We start from the raw sequence: 22,058 nt of genomic DNA, 5'->3' as shown, positions 1-22,058 counted from the left end.
ACACAAGGGAAGCCAAATACGACCAAATTTTATAAATAAAATCATGTTTCATACACACAAGTATGAGTTTTGGTGCTCTAACATCATCCGGCAATAACGTTTTCTCTAAAAAACTACATAACCGGGAAACTTGCTCCCGCTCCACTACCACCTCCATAATTAGGATCTCTAGGATCCTTGTCTTGCGGGCGCCACCCACTGTTGCAATTGGCGAAAAAGGAGTTCATCCTATCCATTTCCTCCTTCATACTCCTTATTCTTCATCTCTCTCGGCATCCCGCTTATCCTTGGCGACTAATTGAGCTTGGAGCTGACTTACGATACCCGGGGTATAAGCTTGTTGTTGGGAGGAAATTGATCCTCTTCTTGCTGGAGGATCGTAGTGAAGCTCTTTTGCCATCCCGGCTCCGTACACATCTCCTCTTTGGAACCACTCAACAAGATCAAACCATAGCTCGTTGTCGTCAATGTCCGGGTTGTTCTTCTTTCGGACAAGGAATCGATCCTTCAAAATTGATAAAACGTTAATGGTTAGAGATTACTTGTCTAAAAATTGATAAAACATATACTTAACACATTAAGAAATGTTTTCTTTTTACACTTACATATAAGTCTTGATCTTTTGCTTTCGTGAAGATCAAATTGCCCTTGCTTGTCTTCTTTGCGTGAGTGTCAACAAAGAGATCTACAATCGTGGGCATCCTGCCCTTATTCTTCTTGGCCTTCCGGAAAAAAAAAAAGGAATTGTTACTCAAACATGATAACTAATAAGACTAAATTAGAAGGCTATTAAATTAAAAGCTAAGACTAATAACTTACACTTGACAACACTCGATCGTGGAAAGATTGAGACCCTCCGTAATGAGTAGGCTCAACTTCCGCGTCCTTTTCTCCTCCTCTCTTGTTGATTTTATTCCAGGTCGATGCTTCCTTGAACTCAGGATTGTTCCGATACTTGATAAATTCCTCATATGACGCACCTATAATCAATAAAATATCAACTATTAATATAGATTCAAAATATGTAAAGAATTTTAACTAATTACGGGTATTAAAAGGAACTAAATACCTTTCATGAAAGATGGCGCCTTCTTCCTCCTAGACACCTTATACATGTTGTCCCTTAGCCTCTTCTTGACAATGACATTATACCTTTACCAAACTAGGCGCTCAAGGTCGGTTGGCCAATAGAACACACGCTACAAAAAAGTAAACAAACTCATGAGAAACAAATAAATAATAAGAAAATTAGAATAAATAAAATTATATCTAATAATATATATTTTAAAAATACATACCTGGAAGTTGTTGAACTACATCTCCTTATCTTCATCACTAGCGTTACTCCAACAAGTGACGCCGTGCGTCATGTTCTCTTGGGTGCTAGAAGTCACTCCACGAACAACCGTTTGACTCTTAAACCTGAAATCAAACATGTTAAAAACATAATTATATAGGAAAAAAATGTATAACATATGTCTAAAAAAAGTCATTTATTACTAAATAAAAAAACAAACTAGGATGAATAAAAAATTACCAAAGACCGGTCGAATCAAGGATCATCCTGCCGTCAGTATGGCGGGGTATAGCGACTTCCTCTTCCTCCTCCTCACTCAACTCCTCCAAAGAACGGTCAACGTCCTCCTCCTGCTCTCGGGAGCTATTACCTCCCCCACTAGAGCCGCCCCGCTGCCTACCTCCACGAGCCATGTGCACTACAATTGAAGAAAAAGTGTTAGCAGATATTACAGGATAATTATTATAAGATACAAAAAAATAAAACCTAATAAACAGATATGAAAGAAGATAAAACGCTAATAATTGTTTCCAAATTTTGATATGTATATTTTCAATACCTTCTCATCATCATCATCATCATCATCATCAATATCATCATCATCATCATCTTCTTCTTCTTCTTCTTCTTCTTCTTCTTCTTCTTCGTCTTCGTCTTCTTCTTCTTCTTCTTCCTCCCCATCCTCATCATTCTGTTCTTCCTCCTCCTCTTCTATCTCATCCCCCTCCTTATCATTCTCTTCTTCTTCTTCTTCTTCTTCTTCTTCTTCTTCTTCTTCTTCTTCTTCTTCTTCTTCTTCTTCTTCTTCTATCTCATTTGCATAAATAATTTTATCATGATCAACTGGGGACAAAACTGTTTCTGATACAACTTCTTCTTGGAAAAAAGATGTATCAATTTCTGATCGTGCCTTTGTTTTAAAAACCGCCCACCATTGCTTTTGTTGTCTATCATTACTTGTGCTCGGAAAAGATGCAAAATAAACTTGATGAGCTTATTGTGCAAGTATAAATGGGTCATATTTAGAGTAGGTTCGAGTATGATTCACTTCCACGAGTTTGTAACGATCATGGACTCTCGTTCCAGCTACGGAATTATCCCTCCATTGACACTTGAATAAGACAATTTTATAATCCCGATCACGGCCATTGTAGCACAACTCAAAGATATCCTCTAATATGCCATAATATTCATTGCCATCAAGAGAAGAAATTGTAACGCCGTAGTTGCATCTAGCCTTACTTTTACCGTAGTCAAATGTTTGAAACTTAAACCCATTAACTGAATATCGATTCCACGTTACAACCTTTCTAGAAGGACCCAAAGCCAAGCTTCTTATCACATCATCTTGAATATTTAGCTCACATACATGCTTCCGAAACCAGGCTGGAAATTGATCCTCATGCTTACTCCAAACATCCTCTTTATTCACATTAGGGTGTTCTTTAATGAAATCTGTCACAAGTTGAGCTTCATATGGCTCCAAAACCTCACAATTAGATAGCACATAAAGGTGGGGACGGTTATACTCCTTGTCATCCAGAAATCTTGTTCCCCCAGCCGATGAACACCTTATTTCATCTTGCATTTGGAAACACTTGGGTATACTTGTGTCTAGTTCATCCGCTTCATCAATATTCAAGTTTTTGTGCTTTGGTCTCAATATATTTTTCAAAGTAAAGAGAGAAAAAATTGGCAATCTCTTCCGTTAGGTAGGCATTGCATATATAACCTTCCACACGAGCTTTATTACCAATTTTTTTCTTCGCATGATTAAGAAACCTTTCGAAAGGATACATCCACCTATATTGGACGGGTTCACCAACTTTAGCTTCATATGGCAAATGGATAGGTAGATGCTCCATAGAATTGAAAAAGGAAGGCGGAAATATCATCTCAAGTTTACACAAAATTTCTGGTATTTTCTCTTCTAAACGACTCATGTCCTCAACTGATATCGTGGAGGAACATAAATCTCTAAAAAATTGACTTATTTCTGTAACTGCATTCCAAACGGTAGTCGGGGGTAAATTTTTAAAAGCCACGGGTAATAAGTGCTCCATGAAAAACAATCATGACTTTTAAACCCTTTCAATTTCAGTTCCTTCAAATCAATACAACGGCTCAAATCGGATGCATATCCATCGGGAAACAATGGTTAATTTCAAAAAAAAAAAATTACTTTAAATTTGTACTAACATATCACATTATAGTACATCAACAATGGTTATCTCATCTTCCATTTTACGCTAACTTTAAGATTTTAATTGGGTCCTTATCACTCCAATCTAAACCCATCAATGTAAGTTTCGAGTCACTAGCAAACACACATTTGTGATTTATTAATGAGAAAAAAAATTCGGCACCAATTCCCCTTAGTTCTCCAAATACACAATGTGGAATAGATTTATATTCCACATATGTATTCAGAGAACATTGAAGAAATTGCAACCAAACTCTTTTCTCATTAATAAAATCACAACTATGTGTTTACTACCTAAGTGGCTTGAAACGTACAAAGACAATCCCAAAATGGGGACTATTCAAGATTTGCTCCTAATGAGTAATTCTTGAACGGGTACTAGGTCATTATATATTAAACAAGTTGTCAAAAATTTAAATAAAATTTTGAAAAATACAGTTTATACATCATGCTCATTCTAACATAATTTCGTCAATTATAAGGCAAATTTGTTTTATAACTAAAGTATGAAAAAAATTGACAATACTAACATTATACTACCTTCAACAATACTAAGATTATACTACCTTCAACAATACTAAGATTATACTACCTTCATAACACTATACTACCTTCAACAATACTAACACTATACTAACTTCAATATTAGTAAAACTAAGTTACTACCTTCAATAATACTAAGGAGTTATTTGATTGATCAATTCAAGGAACTTAATTTTCCTAGGAAAACACAATTCATGGGAATTAAGTTCCCTCATCCAATTTGGGTGAATTTCGGAAAAGTGTTTGGTTGCTCATGTAGGAATTAAATTCCATAGGAACTTCCAATGACCAGGGGGGAGTAGGTAAGCAACTTCCCACATCATGTAGGCATTGAAAGTTCCTGAAAAGTTTTAATTCCTACATTTTCCAAAATTTATGGCAGCCAAACAACCCATGTTTTTCAAAATCATGGGATTTTCCAATGCCTATGTTTTCTAAGTGACAACCAAACGACCCCTAATATTATCAAGATAACCTTTAATTACATCCCCTAATCATATGACATTGCTAATTTAACAAAACCTCCAATGTCTAACCCTAACTAAAATTAATTAAGAAAAATCCTAATTAAATTACAACTATATACATTATTAGGCATCACTAATGTATAAATTACAACTAGATACTAAATAGGCATCACAAATTAAACAAAATATGAAGGATTGAAGTAACTAAATCAATATGAGTCGAAAACAAAGAACAGTGAAGGAAACTCCGTTGATCGGTGGTGATGTGGTGCCTACGGCGGATGTGTTGCCTCTTCGGTCCGGTGGTGGTGGTAGATGGTGGTGGCGTCGGGTGTTTGGGCGATTTTTTTTTTAAGAGTGATATGTTAAATGAATGACGGGTGAAAGAAGGAAGGAGGAAAAAAACATATCAGACGATTGACGACTGTTTCAGTCGCCAAATTGGCGACTGTTTTCCGTCGCCAATTTGGATATTATTCGGTCGCCCTTGGAGTTCCTGCGGATTTTGGGATAAGATGCTACAGTCGCCAATTTGGCGATTGTTTTCTGTCGCCCGCTTTTTTTTGTCTGTCGTCAAATTGGCGACTGGTTTTACAGTCGCCTAGTTTAGACGTCTTTAACGTGTTTTCTTGTAGTGTATAATGCTAGCCGACTAGGCACCTTAGGTACAAAGTATTAGCAAGAAATTATGAAATAAGATATAATCGATTTAAATAATTTACAGTAAAAAAAAATAGCAAAATCTAAAAATTAAATAATTGAGGACTATTTTATAAGACTTCGCGACAATGTCTTACAAAGTTTACGGAACAAAATATATAAATGTACACAAACACAATAAACTTGATCATATTATAGTAATTACTCATAATGAACAAGAACAATCACAATGGTGTTGTGAATAAACTCCTTACAAATTCTATAATTATATTTGTTAAACATATGTATGAGTTTGAGTCTAATTCTCGTTCACCGAGAAGAGAGAAACAATCCACTTCATAAGTTAAACTACGTTTTCATCTTAAAATCAATCAACGATAATGCCAGTAATTACACTCACATTTGATTACTCCCAACGTTCACATCCTAATTCCTAACACCTAACAAATTAAAGAAGACATTGATGATGAGAGGTGACGACCCATAAATAACGCAAGCCCTATTGTCTCACTCACTCGGTCACATAAACACTCCCCCCACTAACACAAATCCTTATTTAAAACGGAGATATTCATCGTAAATAATAAAACAGTTCAAATCTACATAGTATAAAAGATGGATTTTTTCTTGCCTTCTTATTGGTTCCTCATTTTGAGGAAAAAAAATTTGACAATTCAAAGCTAATTAGAACGTGGGATTGAGGATTTGAGGTGATTTAATTTAATTGCTTTCCATTTAACATTTTAGATTAGATTACATAAACTTCATATACATCCATATATTCATATGTTAAAAAATCATATAATAAAAATAATAAATTACATTCAATCTTACAGTAAAAATAAAATATAAAAAAATAGAAATTTGCACAGAAAATCTTATATTAAACGACGATATAATAATAATAATAATAATAATAATAATAATAATAATAATAATAATAATAATAATAATAATAATAATAATAATAATAATAATAATAATAATAATAATAATAATAATAATAATAATAATAATAATAATAATAATAATAATAATAATAATAATAATAATAATAATAATAATAAAAAATTAAAATTCCAAAAAAATCGACCTCTTGAATACTTTGACAGATAAAATTAAAATGTACACAAGCAAATTCATATCGACATACATCTTTATACATAAAATTAACATAGGCCCGGATTTTAATATATATCTTGATGGAAAAAAAAAACTCAAAAAATTCAATTTTTTTACTCCAAATAAATGTGATATAATAAATGTGATCAACTCTGATTTGATGATGAAACAATTTTATGTTAATAATCACATCATATAATAAGAATTCCATACTTGATATAACATATAAATGGTTAGATCAATTTTTAGAACCAAATTAATAAACCGATTAATCTCTTAAATTAATAGGATAAATTTTCTATTTTTCCAAAATCAAATCATCATATTTATAATACATGAAAAAATAAGGTTGAAAAAAAAAACAAGATTCAAATAGCTTGAATGAATAATTTTAATAAAATGCATTTGACAAATCTAAATATTAAAAGTTACATAGGGAAACGCAAATAATTTATTATTAATACTTTAACAATGAATTATCAATTGCAAATATAAATTGATATAAAATGCATGCATGGAGTACAAAATCTCATGAGCAAATGCTACGAAAAAAATAGATGATAATTTTATCAAACCTCCTAAAATTGATGAAATTCTTAAATTTTATCACACCATATAACAACTCGATGTTATTCCCATAAGGATGGATTAATGTTTTCTGTAAAGTAATTGGGAATGTGGAGCGTAAATATATAAGTGGTAAGGCAGTGAGGAAGAAAGTTGCGCATAGGAGAAGTTGAAAGACAAGAGAATGTGAGTGAATGAGCGGAACACTATGGAGTATGAACACACGAGGGTTTGTAGCTCATTAACTTGGACGGGTCATCCACACTAAATTGTTGGGATGATGAACCAAATTTAGTATTAACCAAATCAAGATTTTAATACCTAGATTTTTTTTATATGTTGGCTTTTTTACTTCCGAGTCACTCAGTTCTATATCCAACAGTTCTTGATATATATGAGTAATATTATGAAAATGTGTAATCGTGTAAAAGCTCTTTATTTCTATAAAGATTAGTAATAGTAGTTTTATAATTTTTTTTTTTTTTTTTTTGAAATAAACCAAAGCGGTTTAACATATATTAATCAAATCCTGATCTGCAGCATTCACAAAAGGTTGCGGCAAACTATCCATCCAAAACCTTCTACCTATGGACCATGGCGTAGCATGAGCCACTAAATGAGCTAGTTTATTACACACCCTACGAGTATAATTAAAGATAACTGAAACAAAAAACGGAACTAAACTAAAAATCTCATCGTAGATAAGGAAAATGTCACCACGACCCTTCTTCCTGCCCTTTAAATCAGCAACCACATTAAGGCAATCGCTCTCGATGATAATACTCTGCATCCCAACACGCTTCGCCTCCTTCAAGCCAAGAAGAATAGCTTCCGCCTCAGCCGATTTCACACAACAAATCCCCGAGCTTTGAACTGACACAGCCCATGCCACCCGCCCATCACCATCTCGGCAGACCGCACCCAATCCTACACCCATTCCCTCCTTCACACCTGCATCAACATTTATCTTCCACATACCATCAGTCGGTCTAGCCCAGCTAACACCACTCGACGGCTCCTCCTCCCCCCTACCCACCTCAGTCTTATCCACATCCAAACCCGACATCTCCCATACCACATCCGTGATCCTCCTCACAACCCCCTCCCCCGTCCATTCCCCGTTATCAAATAACAATTTATTTCTCTGCTCCCAAATCACCCAGCAGGCGGTCATAAATAGAACACGCTCCTCCTTTCCCAAACCACGCAACTCGCCCTCCACCCACTCCCTTATGCGCATACTACTATTGCTCCTGAAAACCTCCATACCGAGCAACTCCCATACCTCCTCATCCCAACCACAATCCCGAACAACATGAATACAAGACTCCTCAACATCATGGCACCTTGGGCAAGACCTGTCAAAACCCCGAACCCGTTTTGCTATATTACCCTTAACCGGAAGCGCATCACTACACAGTTGCCACATGAACACTTTTATACGTGGTAACACCGGGGTACTCCAAATTACTTTCCAAAGCCAGCATCCCATCGAAACGTCGGACTGCTCCCCCTCATCACTCTCCTCGGCGCTAACGGCCGTCAACCTCTCGTCAGAGTACTCCCCGTCACGCGTGCCATCCCACGTCCAACAATCCTCCTGTGCCAGCTCACTCAGCCGTATATGCACGATCCTCTCCGCTTCAAATGGTAAAAACATAGCCTCAACCTTTCCCCTATCCCATCTCGCCTCCCCTTCCACCATTAATTCTTCAACTCGCATCTCCAAATCAAAATCCCCACGTGGCGAAATTACACATCTAGACGACGTCCCTGGTATCCACGGGTCCAACCACACCCTTGTCTCCCTCCCGCCACCAATTCTCCTTCGCGCTCCCAGCCCCAACACATGCTTCGCATCGCAAATACTCCTCCAGGTATAACTCGAATTATTACCTACAGCAGCTTCCATAAAAGAGCAGTTCGGGAAATATTTACCCTTGAGAACACGGACCATCAAGCTCCCCTCGTTGCACAACAATCGCCAAGCTTGTTTCGCTAATAGTGCCAAATTAAAATTACCAAAGTCCCTAAAACCCATACCCCCCCTAGCCTTCGAACGACACATAGCATCCCAAGCCACCCATGATATTTTCCGCCTCCCATTTTCAGAACCCCACCAAAACCTCGAGACAATAGAACGAAGTTCGTCACAGAAGTTCACTGGTAACTTAAAAACACTCATCGCGTATGTAGGAATAGATTGGGCAACTGCCTTTATCAAAGTCTCCCTACCAGCTCTGCTAAATAATTTACCACGCCAACCCTGCATCTTATTATTCAATTTGTCCCTAACAATCTTGTTGAGAACCTGCTTGGAATGTCCTATAACCGTCGGTAATCCTAAATATTTCCCTTGCTGCTGCACAACCTGTACACCTAAAATTGAGGATACCTTATCCCGTCGCCAAGCAGCTGTACCCTTACTAAAAGACACTGTCGTTTTTTCTCTGCTCACCATTTGACCAGAAGCTCTCTCATACTTACCCAATACCTCCATGATAACACGAGCCTGAACTTCACTAGCTTTAACAAAAATTATGCTATCGTCAGCAAAAAAAGAGGTGAGAAACAACCGGTGATAACGGCGCTATCCGGATACCATGTAGCACACCCTCCTCCACTTTACGCCTAATCATACTCGACAATACCTCTGCACAAAGAATAAATAAATAGGGAGATAACGGATCACCTTGACGCAAACCCCTACTCGGTACAAAAGCTTCAGACGGAGACCCATTGATAAGCACTTCATACGACACAGTTCGAACACACCTCATCACATTACGCACCCAACCCCCATCGAACCCCATGGATAGCAGCACCCTCTCCAAAAAAACCCATTCAACCCTATCATACGCTTTCGCCATATCTAGTTTTAGCGCCATATGCCCTCCCCCACCTCGAGCATTCTTCATATAATGAAACATTTCGAAAGCAATTAAAATATTATCTGAAATCAATCTACCAGGAGTAAAAGCGCTTTGATTTTCCGAGACCAAATCTCCCAAAAACAGCTTTTCGATCTGTTAGCAAGCACCTTAGCTACCAATTTATACAAAACATTGCATAAACTTATCGGGCGATAGTCAGCAAACTTATCCGGTGCCTTCTTCTTAGGGATCAAAACAATGTGCGTGCTATTAATAATAGCAGGGCTCTCACCACCATTCAAAATACGAAGTACTAACCTTGTGACGGATGGTCCCACAATATGCCAATAAGTTTGATAAAATAGAGCATTCATATCGTCAGGACCTGGTGCTTTCAGAGGGTGCATTTGTTGTAATGCTTCGAACAATTCCACCTCTCTGTATTCCTCCTTAAAACTTTCATTCATCGCCACCGTCACCCTATCCTTCACACCACCAAGCAGCTCCTCGAAATCACCCGGCTGCGAAGATGTAAATAACTCGCTAAAAAAGTCGACAGCCGCGCCTTTAATACCCGCATCTCCGGTAACCACCCTCTCACCGCCAACTACAATCCTCCCAATCCGATTCTTCTTCTTCCTATGGCCCGCCTTTCGATGAAAATATTTGGTATTCTTGTCCCCCTCCTTCAACCATAATGCCCTCGATCTCTGCCTCCAAAAAATTTCTTCCTGATGAAGTAACATATTAATGTCGTTAACAACAGCCTTCCGCTCCCGCACATTCTCCACAGTTCGCTCATTCATATTCAGCCACTCCAACCGCTTTCTTTTTCTACTCAAATCTCGCATTATCTTCCCTATACTCACCCCCTTCCATTTCTGCAATTCTCTCGCACACCTAGCTATTGTATCCACCACATTCCAGTCCTCTTCCTCCCATATTCTCTTTATAGTATCTTCACACCCATCCTCTCCCACCCATATCTGCTCAAAACGGAACCTACGCATTCGGGTTCAATCAAACCCCTCACGGCCATCCAGCACAACCTTAATGGGTGAATGATCTGACCACTCACGACACATATTGACCACCTTCGCATACGGATACAACTCTCGCCAGTCCTCATTACTAAAAGCTCGGTCCAACCGACACTGCCTATTATCCACTCCAGCCTGGCCATTATCAAAAGTAAAACCGTACCCTTCAAACCCCAAATCACTCAGCTCACAATCATCCACCGCATCTCGAAAGTTATTCATTTGCCGCTGTGCCCTACTCCCCCCCTTCATCTCATTAGCAAATAGTACCTCATTAAAATCCCCCATACACAGCCACGGAATATGTGATTCCGCTGCAAGGGACCGGAGAAGCTCCCAAGATAAATGACGGTCCTGCACTGCCGGCCACCCATAAAACCCCGTACACCTCCAATCCAACTCATCTAACCGTACATCGAAATCCATAAAGTGAACAGAAGCAGCTCGAAATACCACATGAATATCCTTTCTCCACATAAAAGCAAGACCTCCAGACCGCCCGACGCTATCCACTGCCATACCAAAATAGTCATCAAACCGTAACATAACCAACCTCATCTCCTCACTACTCAGCTTTGTCTCACACAAAAAGACCAAAGCCGGGGCCTCCCTCCGGACAAGATTCCGGAGCCCTCCAACCGCAACGGGATTGCCCACCCCTGCAGGTTGAGACTCAAGAGATTCATTGGGCCCGGCGGGGTTGACTCAGGTCAACCTCCGCCTCAGATATATACACATCCCTGTGACAAGCGATTTTCTTCGAAACACAACCAGTATCCTCAACATCAGCAGCTCTCGTCCGCTTTTGATTATCATTTATTACCACATTATCAGTTAACTCAGACGAAACCAAACCTTCCCCATGCTCCCCTCTCACACAACGTTGCCACTTCTTCACACTAGGCTTCACCACAACCGTTCCCACTATACTAGACTCCACACCGACCACTTCAGACAAAGACTCACTCGGCTGCCCCACGCCAGCGAACAAACCTTCAAGGGCTCCTCCGTCAAGCTACCCCTACACGCAACACTCTTGTCAACAACAGCCGATCCTCCTTCCCCTCTGCCGCCATCCCACTTCAGAGATCCCATACCCCCTAAGACACCCTCCTCTAAACCTCCCTGAGTACGCCCTTCCATCACACTCTGCAACTCCAAACAACCAGCCGATTTCTGAAACTTAACCTTACCAGAAAGTGCAATACGTTTCAGTTTCTCCACCATCTCCTCTTCACTCCGACGAAACTCCTCTTCAAACTCCGGTCTTAAATCTCTATTAGTCTTACGCCCCTCAGCAACACCCGGCCTACCACCCTTCCACGGCGAGGCACGCAGCTTCTCCCCATAACGCAGGCAATCTTCGTCATACGGACCAGCATCACAGTCTTTTAAACCATGACCCAACACGCCACACCCGTAGCAGTACAAGGGCAGCCTCTCATACTTGACCTCGAAAGTATTAATCTTCCCATCAGACAGCCTAATCTCCACCGAGGGTTGCAGTGGCTTACGTATATTATGAAGTATTTGAATACGAACCGCCCTTTCTAACTCCGGGTAAGGAAAATTGTCACGCACAACATATGTCCCCAACTGCTCCCCTAGCCGTCTCAAATTAACTTCATTAGTCCGTCCTTTAATCGGGAGATCGTAAATACGAGCCCAAATTGGTAATCGATCAAGAGGCGTATCAGACAGCTTACCCTCACCACTAGGTTCATTAAAACACCATACAAACTTGTCGAAGTGCCATGGCTGGCCCTCAATAACCCTAGCCTTATCTCGATCATCCTCAAAGCGAAATATGAAAGTCCTCTCCCTGGCATCGAGTACATTACCAATCACCTTCCCCGTTGGATTCCACAGTCGAAGCATGGTATCAATGGCTGCTTTGCTATTTATCGTCTTCGTAGCCCAAATTTTCCCAACAAGAACTTTTTCCGCCTGCCCATTGTGACCGTCATCCTCATCAACCTCCCAAGCAAACGCCTCTCTCTCTCTGTTCGAACTCTCTCCCATCACCCCTTTACCCTTACTAGACCTTCCATACTCCATCAGAATTGCTCTCGTCAAAAACTCAGAAGAAAATAAACAGACTAAGAGCAGCCCTAAATAACACACAAGTATACCACAAACAAAAACCCTAAACTTTCCTAAACCGAATTTTAGCGTAAAAACAGCAAAGTAAACGTACCAAAGAAAGAAAAACCTAAGATACCAAACTACACACACGATGTAGATAGGATCCTTGATCAAGAAGGAGAAATCATAGATGACCTAGGACTCAGCTTCCATAGAGCCCTAGGAAGACGCGTAGCTTTTTATTTGACCCCTTGTAGTTTTATAATTTTTGGATGAATATATCTATATATATATATATATATATAAAAGAGAGTTTTTTCGAGCGATTCTAGAGCGTCCACATCATCAAAAATTAATTTAGGAAAGTTTCATAAATAATATTTTCCACATAAAAAATAAAGTGGAGAATCTTTTAATTATTATAATATCTATATTTCCTATTTTTTATTCATGAGAAGTTTCTAATTTTTATATAAAAACTTTGACATTTCATTTGGCAAAAAAATGATGTTATAAAAATTATGAATATAATGTAATTAGATTCGTGGTAAAAAATGCTTTCATTAGAGTATAGATTTCATATGATTTGCACATACGAGTATTAAAGATGGTGTACTTCTTTTAATACGTTGTATGTCCCACATCGAAAAATAATGTTAGTGTGGTGATTATAATAAGTATAAATTATAAAATTATCCCACATCGAAAGATTAACATAAGGTGGGTGATCCTATGATTATAAATAGGAGTCATCAATGGAACCTATATACCAACCAAAAACCTTTTGAGTCTCCTAAAGGTCTCTTAAGTATTTTTTTGGAGAGCTCTTAAGAGTTTATATCATTATCTTCACAATATGATATATACATATTTTTTCTATAAAAAGTATTATAAAAAAAATGTACGAATATTAATAAATACTACTCCTTCCATTCAAGACCAAATACAACATTTTCATTTACACACTTGGCAAGACACAAATTACAACGTAAATATCTTTAAGTTTACATTATAAAAAATTTAAAAATTTGATATTCTCATTGTACTTTATAGGTGAATCAAATAATATCCCACATGACCATATTTTGTCTTACATATTGCAAAAAATCGTAAAGATTCTATTCATTCATGAATAGTGTACAAAAGGAATGTTGTATTTGGTCTTGAATTGAGGGAGTATAGTATTTGTTCATTATTATTAACCCGGGTTAGATGTTGAATTATGTGCGAAACAGATGGTGTATTTCTAAGTATGTTATTTGTCCCACATTGAAAAATATGTTGGTGTGGTGAATATATTACGTATAAATAATAGAATAATTGTCCCACATCGAAAGTTTAGCATAAGGTGGGTGATCATATGATTATAAATCGAACGCATCCTTAGAACCTAAATACCAACCCAAAACCTTCTGAGTCTCTTAAGCATTGTTTTGGAGAGCTCTTAAGAGTTTATATCATTGACTCCACGATATGATATATATGTTTTATATTATGTCAAAGTGATGTTTATAATTTTTGTATAAAAACTTATACATCTCATTTAGCAAAAAAGTAACATAAATTTTTTTTTTTTGGAAAAATTATATATAATTAGATTCGTGGTAAATAAATGCTAGCATTAGAATATAGTATCATATTATTTGCACATATTTGTTTGTCCCACATTGAAAAATAATGTAGATGTGGTAAATATACTACATATAAATAGTTGAATTGTCCCACATTAGAAGATTATAATGAGGTGAGGTATCACATGATTATAAATATGAATCATATTTGAAACTTAGGGGTATCAACCCAAAATCTTTTGAATCGCTTAAAAATTATCTTAGAGAGTTCTTATAGGAGTTTGTATTAATGACAAACCTTAGTTACAACAATACCATACAAATATTAATCACGTAAATATTTATAAAAGCGATTATATATTACTATATTTGTGATATTATAATGTTTATTTTAAGACAATCGATAATATAATAACTTTATTTAAGATAAAATCATAATAAAAAAAATAAAATGGATGCTAAATATACATAAATTGGTTATTAATGTGTCATATAATGATAATCTCTGCACTAAAATAGAAAATTTAAGAATTATAATACAATCAAGTGCTGCATAAAAAGATCTTGAATCCACAAACAAATCAATAATGAGCTTTTTTACTTTGATAAATAGTATAATTAAATCTTTTTAACTTTCAAATATAGGTAATATTATGCCTCATTACATTTGAGTAACTATAACACATCATAATTTTTAACCATTAATAAAAATCGCACCAGAAAAAGAAAATATTTTGCATTTGTGTATACATTTTATTGCTCCCTCAATTAATCTTAAAAGTCGCGTTAGAAAAAAAAATTAAATCATGTCATTTGTACATATTTTAATTGTGACAAAAAAAATGGAAAAGAACGTACGAATATAAATAAATAGTATAGTATTTTCTCACTATTAAATCGGGTTGGATATCAAAATAGGTGCAAAAAAAATGGTATACTTTTTTGTGTGTTATTTGTCCCACATTGAAAAATAATGCAGGTGTGGTAAATATACTACATATAAATATTTGAATTGTTCCACATCAGATTATCATAAGGTGAGGTGATCTTAAAAATTAATTTAGGAATGTATCATAAATAATATTTTTTGATGTAAAAAATAAAGTAGAGAATCTTTTAATTATTATAATATATATTTCCTATATTATATTCAAGTGATGTTTCTAATTTTTATATAAAAAATTTTACATTTGGCAAAAAAATATCGTTAAGAAAATTATGAAAATAACATAATTTGATTCGTGGTAAAAATGATATCATTAGCATATAAATTTCATATAATTTGTATATATATAAAATTGTGTATTTCTTAGTATGTTATATGTCCCACATTGAAAAATAATGTAGGATTATATAAAAATAATAGAATTGTCCCACATTGAAAGATTAACATAAGATGTAGTGGTCTTATGATTATAAATATGAGGCATCCTTGGAACTTAGTTATCAACCTAACATCTTTCGCGTCTCTTAAATAAGATGTTTTGACTTTTGATCTATCTATATAAATGATAAGACATAAGATATAAATATTAAGACCTTATAACCAATTTTTGTTTACTAAGTTAATTATCCTGTTGCAACGCACGGGAATCCAAACTAGTTTTTGTATAAATTAAAGTTACACACTCACCCCATAAAACGATTACATATTTAATGCCGTGCAATTATTGCACGGGCTTAAAACTAGTAATAAAATAAAACTGAAAATCACAAATTTTTGTCTCATCCATCAATGTATGGTAGTATTTAAATTGTTTTATAATTAAAACGGATATAACCGTCTTAACAAGGCCAACTGACCCACTAGAAATGAAAGGCCAAAATTATTCCCTTATAAATACCCCCATTAAACCATCATTTGCTTAAGCTTAGCACTAATAAAGCCAAAACCATATTTTACATTAAACACATACAAATATTTGAGGGGATTGAATTTGCAAAAAAAATGGATTCGGGGAAATCTTCAAATTCAGGATCAAATCCGAGTCCGACTCCGATGCCAACCACTGCTTCTTCCTTCAATGTACCGAAACGTGGACGGGTGTTGAACACTATCATCAAAGATGTTATTGATATTTTTAAGCCTAATCCCAATGACTAATGTTGGGGTACGGTGCCAGGTAAATTTGTACTCTCTACCGTCCAATCCAATTTACCCGACTTTTAAAATTTATGTCACGTATTTTAAAGTGGGTAAATTGTAGTGGACGAGAGGGTGTATATGTTAAGAGTAGTAAATAAATTAGCATATGAAGTAACATGAGCTAGGCGGTATTATAATGACAAGATTTGAAATAGATATTGTGCTTCTAATCGTATTATCTTCCTTAACCGTATACTTATCGAGCTAATGTTTTTGGAGCCGGATTTGATCTCGGCCCAAAACTTCTAAGACTTGTTATGAAAAATGTCGTACCACGGTCAATTTATGTTTGTACAGCTTCAAGGTAAAACTGCGTCGTACTACATCAGTTGTAAACTTGTAATTTTGCAAATTACTACTCCGTACTCTGTAAACTGTAATATACTATTACCTTTCTTGGAGGGTTTTTAGTTTTAACCATCATGTTTATGTAAATTTTTAGTACCTCAGTAGCTCTATTACAGTATTATTTAGGGTTATTTACTTCGCAATCGAAAAACAACTTACAGTAAGAACTTTTTCCTCGGTCGAAGTAAGTTATTTTATCATACCATTTCGACTGCTATATTGCAAGTTTTATTCTGTACAATTTTGATTTTATACAACAGCATTGTGCGATATATGGAGGTTCGAGTGATTCACAAAATCTCATTGAAGACGGCGATATGGGGAAGTACACGGGGGGTGCCCCACCTTGTCCCTCTCTCTTTTTGTGAGAGGTCTTCAGCTTGTGACGGGATTAGCCCGTCACAAGCAAGACGCTTTGGGGAGACAATTAGTTGATTTAAAGGGAGTTTGAAGCCGACCAAGAAAGGAGTCAGACTCATGTAGTGGCAACTTGTACAAATTAAGGTTGCTATCAACCACTTTAAGTCATAATCAAGTGTGAAATCTTTCTTAATTGCTTGGCCCCAACACTAGTCCAAAGTTAAGTGTATGTAACAACATTTAAACCTTTTACCCTCTCAAAACATGTCGTGCGTGCACACAAATGTCATTGATATATTATTATATATGGTAATAACGTTAGAGGGCATTTGATTCAGATAAGACTCATAAGAGAAAGGGAAATAAATCAAATACTCTCTTTATTTTGCTAATAACAGGTAGGAGTGTAGGACATATATGTCTAGTCACACTCACACACTCCATTATTTACAAAAACCATTGAAACACCAAAATAAACTTATCGTTATATGTAGGTATGCATTCGAGTTTCTTGCAAGTTATTCTCATGATGACATAATTATCTACTTATCTTTATTATTTGTTGTTTAGCTCTTAAACAACAAATATAAAGCCTAAATTGTACTCCCTCCATTCAACTCCACATTACAAGTTTCTCTTTTGTACACTATTCACAAGTGAACATTCAATGTCGATTTTCTACTCGATAAATAAGTGAAAATATATTCATGTAGGATCTTATTTGATTCGTCTTTAGGAGTACATTAAGAATATCTAACTGTTATAATTTTTGCAAATACATAGCTAAAGATATTTACCACGTAAAACACGCGTTGGCAAACGGGAAAAATCAAACTTGTAATGTGGAGTTGAATGGAGGGAGTATAACGGTTGTCATAAAGCTCAGTTAGGTAGTTTTTCGTGCTGATAACATGTTATGAAATAAGAAAATAACAATATCACAATCATAATTATCTGCAGATCTAACAATTTTAAATGACATGCAAATGAATTGTTGCTTTGGAAATTAATTTTAAAAACATTTAAAATTATTACTTACATGAATCTTTTTACAATATTTAACCCAATATCTTCAATATTTACCGAAAGCCTCTTAAATATACAATGAATTGGGTTTAATAAAAAAAATGGGAGGACGATTGGATGAAGGTCGTAGATGATGAAACTCATATTTGTGGAAGATGAGTAAGGGACTAAAGGTATAAGTGGCACTAAATACGGGTGTTTAATTTGGAGTTTTTTTAAGAGAGGGGAATGAATGAGAGTGGGATGCGGATAAGGTAGATGGTATGCATTAATAAATACTCTGTATGTACTTATGGTTTGTTTTGGGGGTTGGGGGTGGCTGGGAAATACGGAGTAGATAATGAGGTTGTATTGTTTAATCACAAATTCTCATTTGTGACGGTCCATATCCGTCACAAGTTTGTGAGGGGTCAAATAAAACTCACATAAGAGGATAAAGACAAGTCATTTGTGATTCCCTATACATTCTACTTTTTGTCTTATCTATCCATGTGGGTGATACTTGACCCGTCAGAAGGTTGTGACAGTTAATATTCATCACAAGTGAGACCTATTGTTGATTAATTTTGTTTTGGGTTGCTATTTTTATTTAAGTTTTTTGGCCCATAATAAGATTTCTAGATCTAATAAATCATTGACCGAGTTAGCGACTTTAAAAGTGAAGTCTACATTGACACATTTTCATTTTCAACAACTAAAAATTCAATTTTTATCCATTTTATTCATTTCTGTATTTTTATTTTTGTAAATAAAACATTATTTATTTATGACGATAAAATCGTTTATAAATTACGAGAGCGGTAAAAGTGTACATCTAATAATAATATGGAGAGGGATAGAGATAGAGTTTGCTGTGGGATAATTCATATGGGGTAAAATGAGTATGGTTTTTAATTGTATTATATTACGGGGTGAGTGTTCTATTATTTTTTCAGATCATGAAATCTCTGTCAGATCGGCCCGTTCATGAAAAATTGATATTATGAGATTTATCTAATCCATATATGTTTATTATTTCGTTTAATATATAAATCTACTAAAATTTCATGACATTACGACATAACAATTTAATGTGTATTATATTTTGAAATATATGTTTTAATTATTAGTAAATCAACTATCATATTTGTCACAATATTGAACATTTTTAATCACGCTCATTTATACGATTCTATATATGCTCCTGTATGCAATAATAGCTTTATTATTACGACCCATGCATTTTTTGCATGGTTTAAAACTTGTTCTTTATTATTCTTCACTTCCAATGTTGATACATTGTATAATACTATAATGCTAGCCGACTAGGCACCTTAGATATTAGCAAGAAATTATGGAATAGATAAGATATAATCAATCTAAATAATTGACAACAAAAATAGCAAAACTCGCAATTTCAAAATTACCTTGGAAAAAATAAATAAACGAGGTCTATCTTATCACGATTCAGGACCATATGGTGTTATGTTTGTTGTACATAAACACAACAAACAAATCATTTTTTTTTAATTAACAGAACATGATGAAATTACAAGGACCTACAACGAGTAGAGTCCCAAAAAATTCACAAGTAACAAAAATGGACCAAAATGAAAAGAAAAACAATGAATTCTTTTCAAGACTTGTGTACTAGTATCACACACCCAGTCGATGAGTCCTCCTTTGCATAATCCTTCTCCTTCCATGATCTCCTTATTTTCTATTAATTTAACCATAATTGCCAAGAAAATAGCAGTCCATAGCCGTCAAGAAAAAATTACAAACGAATCATATATTTATATTCTACTCGTAGTAATTAACAATGAACAAGAACAATCACATTAGTGTTGTGAATAAATTCTGTAAAAGATCTAAAATTATACTTGTTAAACATATGTATGAGTCTCATTCTCATTCACCGAGAAGAAAGAAACAATCCACTTTATAAGTTGAAATATGTTTCATCTTAAAATCCATTAACGATAGATAGAGCCAATGGCGGCTTTAGGAGCGCTCGTCCCCGCTAGAAAATAAAAATCTCTCTAATTTTACTCAAAATCAGGGCCGGCTGGATGGGTGTACAACCCGCGCGGTCGAACAGGGCCTCCAACTTTAGGGGACCCAATCTAGTCTGCTATCTTATTATATATACATAATAGCGAGTATTTGTTTCAAGAAGTGACTAGTGTCTCAGTGGTGATTGGGTAGTACTTTGAATGCGGAGATACGAGTTCAACTTGCACTGACTGCCTTTTTTTTTTACCTCTCCCCCAAATTGTCAGGGACGGCCCTCCTCAAAATTTTCATTTTTTTCAATTTTGTCTTATAGAATTATTTGTTTATCCCCGCTGAAATTTTACGCCTCCGCTAACCTCAAATTCCAACTCCACCATGTCATAAAGCGGGTAATTATAACAGTAGTTTACAAAATGGTTAATACTTCCCTAATTCATCGATATATTACACTCACGTTTCATAATAATAACACAAAATCTCATTATAGACGGTACATATCCGTCTATAACTAAAGACGGGCCAAATACAATACCACATTTCTAATAGGACAAGCAACAAGTGGGGTGGTGGGGCCCTAAAATGTCACCACTTTCAAGCTATTTGACCCGTCTTTAGCTATAGACGGATATATCCGTCTATAGCTAAAGACGGATATATCCGTCTATAGCAAGACTAGCTGTAATAATAATTAGTATTATTTCACTCCCAACTTTCACATCATAAGATTCCTAAAACTTAACAAAGAAGACATTTGATGATGAGAGGTGACGACTCATAAATAACGCAAGCCATATTGTCTCACTTACACAGTCACACTCCAACCAACTCAAAATCCGCTTAAATAATAAAATAAGTCAAATAAATAGAACTGAGATAAAAATTAAAATGTCTAAAAAATCGCAAATTTTTATCTTATCCATCAATTTAAAATACTCAGTATTTAACTTGTTTTATAGTTAAAGACGACTATAACCGTCTTAATGAAAACCAACTGAGCCACTGAAAATTAAAGGCCAAAATTATTCCCTTATAAATACCCCTTTAAAACCATCATTTGCTTAAGCTTAGCACACTAATAATTAAGCCACAACACCACATTTTTACATCAAAGAGTGTAAATGGATTCGGGGAAATCATCAAATTCAGGATCAAAGCCGACTCCGGTGCCAACTACTTCGTCTTCCTTCAACAATCTGCCACCGAAACGTGGAGGGGTGCTTAACAATATCATTAAAGAGTTTAAAGATACTTTAAAGTCTATTTAGTTCTGGGTCCGTCACTGAGCTTCTCTGTGGCGTTAGGTAAATTTGTGCTCTCTCCTACTCCTTTAATCTACCCAACTTTTTTTAAAATTTGTGTCGACGGTATTATCAACTAGTAAAAATGACTATTTTTTAAATGTCGTATTGTAATACAGAGTAATAAAAATTAGTTACTTCTTAACATAAAATAGTCATTTTTTCACTGATCGCACTATACAGTCGTTTGTATAAAGTGGGTCGTTTGTACTAAGACGAGAGGGACTACTTAGCTCTACTTTGTAAATTACTACTCTGTAATATATATTACCTTCCCCTTGGGGGGTTTCTATCGTCATTGTAAAATAGTTTTTTTTTCTCTTTTTTTTTTTGTTTTTGTTTTTGTCGTTGTAAAATAGTTTTAGGACTCCCTACCACAGTAGCTCTATTATTACGGTTCATACCTTACATGTATATACTCGGTCTGATAAGTACTCTCTGTCTCCCTCTCATTCTT

General features: G+C 35.6%; 1 protein-coding gene across 1 annotated transcript; it reads right to left on the bottom strand.

Moving 5' to 3' along the window:
• Positions 1 to 7,367: 7,367 nt before the first annotated feature.
• LOC141648811 (uncharacterized) lies at positions 7,368 to 10,742 on the bottom strand. Its single transcript, XM_074457526.1, has 3 exons — positions 9,900 to 10,742; positions 9,552 to 9,771; positions 7,368 to 9,385 (listed from the first exon to the last, which is right to left on the bottom strand). Exons 1-3 carry the CDS (start codon positions 10,740 to 10,742, stop codon positions 7,368 to 7,370), a joined length of 3,081 nt encoding a protein of 1,026 aa, XP_074313627.1.
• Between the last annotated feature and the right edge of the window lie 11,316 nt (positions 10,743 to 22,058).

Source organism: Silene latifolia, chromosome 3 (assembly GCF_048544455.1).
Source record: "Silene latifolia isolate original U9 population chromosome 3, ASM4854445v1, whole genome shotgun sequence".
NCBI classification, from domain to species: domain Eukaryota; kingdom Viridiplantae; phylum Streptophyta; class Magnoliopsida; order Caryophyllales; family Caryophyllaceae; genus Silene; species Silene latifolia.
The sequence above is the reverse complement of the archived record's forward strand: the minus strand, read 5'-3'. Positions and strand labels throughout refer to the sequence as shown.